Genomic DNA, 7,949 nt, shown 5'->3' on the forward strand with positions numbered 1-7,949 from the left:
CATTTGAATTTTTTTTTTCAAAAAAATGCATTGTTTTATATTTCTAATCAAGTACTCGAAACCATCATTTTTCAGCCTCTAGAAATCAGGCTGTTATGGCCTGGCTCCGCCCATAAGCACTTTGAGTGACAGTGCCACACAGTCTGCACTGGTAGAGGGAGGGAGGGAGGGGGGGGAAGAGAGAGAGAGAGAGAGAGAGCGAGAGAGGGAGGGGGTGGGAGAGAGAGAGAGAGAGAGAGAGAAAAAAAAGACAGTCCGCCGGCAGCTTGTTTTTTTTTTCTTTCTTTCAATCTCCCGTTTGCGTGTGTGGCTCGCTGCAGGCCCCCCCCCCCCCCCGCGGAATGGGCATATCTCAACACAGGCTGAGATATGAACGAGTAACGTGTGGACCAGATTGACGCGACACAATCCTATTGGGCAAAACATCACGATATCCACGATACGTTGAAAAAGTGTATTGTTAATGAACTGTACCCGATATTTATATAATATCGTCATATCGCCCAGCCCTAACTACACCTCCCTATTGAGCTGTAGTGTATTTGTACCCATTCTGCAATCTGTTAATAACATTTTCAATCAATCAATCAATCAATCAATAAATCCTGATTCCTGAGCCAATTTTATTCAAAAGAAAGATATTGATTTAAATATGTATATAGCCTATTTATAAAAAATACATTTTAATTGTATCTCCTGTGCTGGCACAAGCACTACCATAGCACACAATACATATAATAATGAATGGAAATATACTAAAAAGCTATTCATAGCCGGTAATAATCTATCTGGATGGTAGTTTTTATTTTTTATTTAAATTTTTTATCTAAAGCTAAAAAGGATAAGAATACTCATTAAACATTTTGAAATATTCAATTGAAATAGATTTGTCTGGTAAATGAATGGTTAATGATTAATCAACTAATCGATCAAATAATCAACTGAATAATCTATAGCAAAATAGCCGTTAGTGACAGCCCTATTTATGAGTGGAACTCTTCTAACACTGACTACTCTGTAAGATTCCTCTCCTCTAAGAATGTGCAGGTGAATTGACAGGTTTGACATTTCCCTGAATCTTCTCTCCCAAGTGTATTTTCTCATGTTTTCTGAAATATGCCAATGTTCTGAATCTCTTATCACACAAACCACAATGATGTAGCTTCTCTCCTGTGTGAATTATCTGGTGCGATTTCAGATTAGACAAATTACTAAAGCTCTTCTCACACTGGTCACAAAAGTAGGGCTTCCATCCTGTGTGAATTCTCTGGTGTATTTCCAGATTACTCAATCGACTAAAGCCCTTCTCACACTGGTCACAAAAGTAGGGCTTCTCTCCTCTGTGAATTCTCTGGTGTGTTTGCAGATTACTCAGTTGCCTAAAGCTCTTTCCACACTGGTCACAGGAGTAGGGCTTCTCTCCTGTATGAATTCTCTGGTGTGTTTTCAGACTACTAAATTGACTAAAGCTCTTCTCACACTGGTCACAAAAGTAGGGCTTCTCTCCTCTGTGAATTCTCTGGTGTGTTTGCAGATTACTCGGTTGCCTAAAGCTCTTTCCACACTGGTCACAGGAGTAGGGCTTCTCTCCTGTGTGAATCATCTGGTGGTTTTGCAGACCAACCAGTTGCGTAAAGCTCTTTCCACAATGGTCACAGGAGTAGGGCTTTTCTCCTGTGTGAATTCTCTGGTGTGTTTTCAGATAATCTTCCCGACTAAAGCTCTTTCCACACTGGTCACAGGAGTAGAGTTTCTTTCCCATGTGAATGCGTTGGTGTTTATCGAGATTCATCTTTGAACTGAAGCTTTTTCCACACTGGTCACAGCAGAGACCTTTTCTTCCATCCAAGCCTCTTGGTTTCTTCCCAGGCCTGACAGGACAGCTCTCTGGATGGAGAAGAGTGTCAGAGGAAGGAGAGATTTGGTGATTTTATTCAGCTTTAATTTCCATGTAAGAGGGTTATAATGGTACGCAGCTGGGTTTTATAGTTTGATTCCAGCTTCCTGCAAGCAAATTACTTCTGTATGAATTTCTTTTATTTATCTTATTTCTCTGGATTCTCCATCACAAAACTGAACGTTATTGGCATAGATTGGAGTGCAGTTAGTGTGTCTACCTTCTAGGGCTGTCTTAAATACTTCGAAGCTTCGTTCGATGGGCATGGGATTCGAATATGAAAAGAAAATTCGAATATATATATATTAAAAAAAAAGTACTCCGCCTCTTTTTGTTAACACGGAATTCTGAATTATCACGGAATGGTGTGGAATCTGCTTAAATTATACACAGGGATTAAAGCAAAAAAAATCTCCTGACTGAACTTTTTTTCAGGCTGTCATATTCTTATTTTAACCTCCACTATATATTTTTATTTAATAGCGTTAGCGTTTGGGAACTAGATCATTTTGAACATCTTTTCTATTGCCAGTTTGCTTTTACGTAATATTAATGCCGTTTTAAATTCATTAAATGAAACTGATTGCAAGGGTTGACTGACTTTGTCATACAAATAAACAATCTACATACTGTAACTTTTTAGTATTGTGTATAGTTCAAATTCAGTATTGTCTATAGTTCAAATTCAGTATTGTGTATAGTTCAAATTATGTATTGTGTATAGTTCAAATTATGTATTGTGTATAGTTCAAATTATGTATCGTGTATACCGGTAGTTCAAATTATGTATAGTTCAAATTATGTATTGTGTATAGGGCAAATACAGTAAAACAATACAGGGCTGTATGCTAAGCTTTTTCACTAGGGGCACAGGTGCCCCTAAATGAAAAATGTAGGGCCACAGAATATTTTTTAGGGGCACTTTTTTTAAATAACAATTTTACCATTATAGTGCAAAATAATATGTTCCTCCTGCCTCATTACTGTGGTCCTTTTATTTAACATTTAAGTGCTTTTGTTTTCAGGTTTGTATCTTTTATAATGAACCAACTGAGAGTGTGTAAATCACTAATAGAACAAAAACAACAATGTGTGTGTGCAGGGGTGTAGCTCCAGATTCTGGGCCCCATGAAAGAATGTATTTGTAGGCCCCCAGTGAATGCGAGCGCGCGTAAGCGGATTTTTTTTTGCCATTTTTTTATTGATGAAAACGCATAATATGGTTTTTACCTATACATTCGGATCAGCAGTTCAGCACCTGCACTGTTGGTGGGTGAGCCTAGTAAAGGATGTCGCATTGCGTTCATCTTCAATGAATGGACCAATGCAATAGTCTACCAAAGCCCCCCCTCTCTCTCTATATATCTCACACACACACACACACACACACTTCAGAAACAAACATAGTATCAATGAGAGCATCAATAATACACCTGAGTGATGTCTAGTAAAAAAAAAGTGCTGGGCCCTTGGAATCATCCTAAGCTACCCCCCCCCAGCTACGCCCCTGTGTGTGTGCGCTTGTAGTGCTCCTTGAATGAGATCATCACAACACACACCATTGCAGTAATCAGGAGTACAAGCAACTCTGCATACCTTTGTTTCACAATGAAAAGTGCTTTAGAAATAAAATGAATTATTATTATTATTGTAAATAACCCCATGAAAGGTTTATTATTTTTATGGGCAATTACCTGCTTCATATTTGTGATGTTACTGGTTTCCGTGTGTGCCTAAAGTGATCAATGTGTTGGGCCGTTTATAGAGATCTATGCCAATTAATGTTTATGACTTTTTTTATAAGAACTGAGAGGCCTACTATGGTATGATGTACATATTATAGTCACATAACATGATGACACATCACATGCAATTACATTACTAATCATGGTACACTCGCATCCTAAGATGCCATTACATTGTTTTGGGTAGCATTTAGAAAAACTAAAATAATTTAAATGCAAGGTATTACTATTATTGGAAAAAGGTAGTAGAACGCGCTCACCTCACTAGACTTGACACAAAATTTTATTTATATAGCACATTTCCAGGCAGCGGCAGGTTGATAAAACAAAATAATGTGATGCAATATATAAGATTAAAAACATAGTAAAGCAATGAAAGTAATAAAAACAAAATAATATGATGCAAGATATAAGATTAAAAACATAGTAAAGCAATGAAAGTAATAAAAACTAGGTAGGACACAGTAAAACAAAGAGGATAGAAGGGCCAGGGGTCTAGTGGTGATTAAGTGGGGGGGAAGGCCAAGGAGAACAGGTAGGTTTTTAAAAGTGATTTAAAAGCCTGCATAACCTCTGATATCATACATAAAAATAGGGAAACAATGTCCAGGCACGCACTCCAGGTTTTTCCAAATGTATTGGCAGCCTGAAATCATATCATGACGTTTCGGTGTGAACACACCTTCTTCAGAATGGCTTGCATCATTACTATTATTGGAAAAATGTTACCTGACATGGTTGTCGTAGGTTGAATTTATATCAACGCCGTTCTTCTTGTGAAGAGTAATGAGTGGCCCAAACTTCACAATCGGCTCCTCTTCCTTGGTGATGAAGTAGGCGATATTAATTTTTATTTTAAGCTGCCTCCGTTGATCCGCCTCGGAAATAAGAACTTGCCTACCTAAGGCTGCTGTCACCGTAGACAACGATTTATTGGTTCGCATCATGTAGCTGTCTCTGCAGGCTGTGTGCCGACGATAGGACATACTGTGTTTAGTTAAGCCATCTTTCTTAAAGTTTCCCGTTACAAACGCAGTTTTCCCCGCCTGCTTCTGTCCATTGCAGTATTTACAAAACATAAGGTCATTCTCAAATACTAGCCAGGGGAATAGTTTGAGCCAATCCGACCTGAACTTGCAGACCTTTTTAGTTGCGACAGTGGTGGCGGGTGCAGCTATCTCGCCATCTTCATCTTCTTCGCTAGTAACGTCAGCGTCTGCAGACTCAGTGCTAATGATACTAGAGCTAGCCATGTTGCTGCCGATGTTAGCCATATCTGTAACGGTGGCTACTGCCACTGCTGGCTCACTGTTCTGTCACATTTTCATTAGACGGCTCACTAGGTCCAACACGTCGAAAATATAATGCAATACTAACGTTACTGGTGGTTTTCTTCATTTTTAGCCTAGTAGCTAATCAGACTGGCATCTACAAGCTGTGTGCACAATCACAGTCGCACTGTACAGCCCTGCAATAGCATTTTAAAACTGTCCTGTAACATTTAGGACAATAGGAGCACTCGTGTTTTCTGACATGCGTTTCTACTACTGGATCTACTGTCTGTTCATGGTCTATGTATGCTGAAGGTCGGTCAGACCAAGTTTAAAAGAATAAAAGTGATTAAATCTATTACTTTTGTCCTGTAACATTTATATGTTTAAAGAGAATGTAGCGTATATCACCCTATGATTTATGGTTAAGTCGATTCCCGCGGGGATGAGTCATCTCCGTCAAAACATCTCCTGACTGAAGTTTTTTTTTCAGGCAAAGTCATTCTTATTTTAACCTCCACTGTATATTTATGGAGTGTTAGCTAAAAAGGAAAAGACAACCCGTATCAGGGTCTGACAGTGACAGGCAGCACAATTACATTCTCATATAACAGGTTGACAGGCTCTGGTAGAGCCGTCGCGCCTCCACTAACCATTCAATAAGCTTTGTGGCTCGGGCATAAATGTGTCCATAAATCCATGTATTTAGATCCAACACTGTCTGCGATTATTATACATTTCCGACGACGAACTATTAGCGTAATCCTGTCTCTCGAGTCGCTGCGTCCTGCCATTATATTGCTCCGCAGCTCGCAAATGACTGGTTGGTGCGGCCCCGCCGCGATAGGAAAGAAATTCCCTTTTTCATGATATTTGACGCCTCTGATTGGCTACATTTTATTTCAATATGTATGCATCTACAAATCATATTATACCAGGTAGCCAATTCCGTCAGACTCCAAATAAAATTGACGAAAGAAAGAAATAAAACAGACTGAAATCTGTCTGGAGACGGAGCGCTTTAATGCATGTGTGCTATTGCACAGATGTGTGTCCCGTTCCCATTTGCACACGCACACAGAAAGCCATCACTGGGAACGTTCAGAGGCATCCATAGTGAGGGAAGGGGGGGCTGAGAATATCTGTGTCTATCTGTGTGTGTGTCTTGCTCTCTCTCTCTCCCTCCCTCTACATCTCTCTTTCCCCTATTATTTCATGCACACTTTATTCATTGTTTTAAGTTATTATGTGCATCACTCTGTTTTGAATTTGATGCAAATTTGCAATGCATGAGGGTCATCCTTTTGTGTTAAATGGCTGCATAAAGCAAGCATTTGTTGACTCTCATGTTGATAAGAGTATTACAACTTGAAAAATATCCGTTTAAGGTAGATTTAGAACAGATAAGAAAATATGTGATTAATCACGATTAACTATGGACAATCATGCGATTAATCAGATTAAATATTTTAATAGATTGACAGCCTTAGTTGCTACTAATGATAAGAAAATCACAGTTACCATTGCAGGTGCACTATACTTCTGTAGTATGTTATGAACTAGCAAGCATTGTTTGTGTGTACATATGTTGTACGAATGTCGTCTGGTAAAGACAGATAGATGTGTATTGCCATCCAGTTATACCACTCTGTGCAAATGTTTGTAAATGAGTGTGAAACATGAAAGCTCGTCAGTTCGTCTTTGAAGCAAGCCGTCAAAGAGTCTATGTTGCTAAGCATCCATGGCACGTGACAACACTTCTGCTTTTCAAAATATACTGCAAGTGCTTTGGACTGATATTTTGAAGAGCAAGAGTACTATCAAAATAATCAACATACCTGTGTTGTATAGACAAGGACCCTACAGTAGAGGTCTGCAAGCCCGAAGGGGCCAGACACCATGGACAGATTAGGGCCAGGGCCGATTTATTTATGCATAGATGGGGTTCGGGTAAAAAAGTTACATACTGGTCTCCTGGTGGTCTGTGGGCTCCTCCTTCAGCCCAGTGGACATATCCGTGGGTGGGTCTAGCGTGTCCTGAACCTCCTCTATTTTAATCACCAGTAGGTCACTGGGTGGATCTGGAACAGAGGGAGACAGAAAAAGTATTTAGTGCCATGAAAAAGTATTTGCCCACTTTCTGATTTCTTCTGTAATTACAGATTTGTCACTTTTCTTTTTATTATATTTATACAAAATCTAAAACAGGATGTAATTGAGTCCTGAGCCTCTTCTTTCATGATTGATAGGAAGTTGGAGGTAGATCTGGGGCAGAGGGAGACAGCAACTAAGGGAGTACTCCAGTATTTACAGTATTATTTTACAAATTATTATATTTATATACTGAACTTTATTTAAAATCAAACAAACTTCCTTTTCCTAAATTACATGTATTTAAGTTAAACAAGACCACTGAACCCTTTAGCTAAGGCTTAATACATCACAGTTGGGATCCCTTCTATCAGCTTAGTTCTCCTGGTTGCTATTCAATCCAGCAGGGGAACCAGGACAAAGGTGTTCCATTTATAAAAGAGATACCAGAATAAAGTGCTCCAAATAGTTAGGCTGAATGTGAACAAGAGTTTGATCAAAATAAAGAATGAGAGGAGATAAAGCAATGGTGACAAAGACCGAGACATACAAACATGCTGGAGCAGAGGAAGGAGAAGACTAAATCAAGATAAGAGAAAGAAACAACATACTGATCTCCTGGTGGTCTGTGGGCTCCTCCTTCATCTCAAAGGAAGTCTCCTTGGGTGGCTCTAGCGCGTCCTGATCTTCTTCTTTAATAATCAGTAGGTCTCTGGGTGGATCTGGGACAGAGGGAAATACAACTCAACATACTAGTCTTGTAGTAGGGGTGGGAATCACCAGTTTGATCACGATACGATACGATATCGATTCTTTGGACAACGATACGATATTTGCCCATATCACAAAGTCTGCCACGATACGATACGATTAGATTCAATTCAGGTGCCTGCGATCGATATGAGACGATATTATGTGCCCATTTAACACAATCAGTCACATTTA

The 7,949-nt window shown here is 39.3% G+C and overlaps 1 protein-coding gene across 1 annotated transcript; it reads right to left on the reverse strand.

The window, feature by feature from the left end:
- Positions 1 to 637: 637 nt before the first annotated feature.
- LOC311236601 (uncharacterized protein) lies at positions 638 to 7,711 on the reverse strand. Its single transcript, XM_084324293.1, has 3 exons — positions 7,616 to 7,711; positions 6,881 to 6,994; positions 638 to 1,887 (listed from the first exon to the last, which is right to left on the reverse strand). Exons 1-3 carry the CDS (start codon positions 7,647 to 7,649, stop codon positions 1,034 to 1,036), a joined length of 1,002 nt encoding a protein of 333 aa, XP_084180419.1. The 5' UTR covers positions 7,650 to 7,711; the 3' UTR covers positions 638 to 1,033.
- Positions 7,712 to 7,949: the final 238 nt, after the last annotated feature.

Source organism: Notolepis coatsorum (assembly GCF_963971535.1).
Source record: "Notolepis coatsorum genome assembly, chromosome: 11".
NCBI lineage: Eukaryota > Metazoa > Chordata > Actinopteri > Aulopiformes > Paralepididae > Notolepis > Notolepis coatsorum.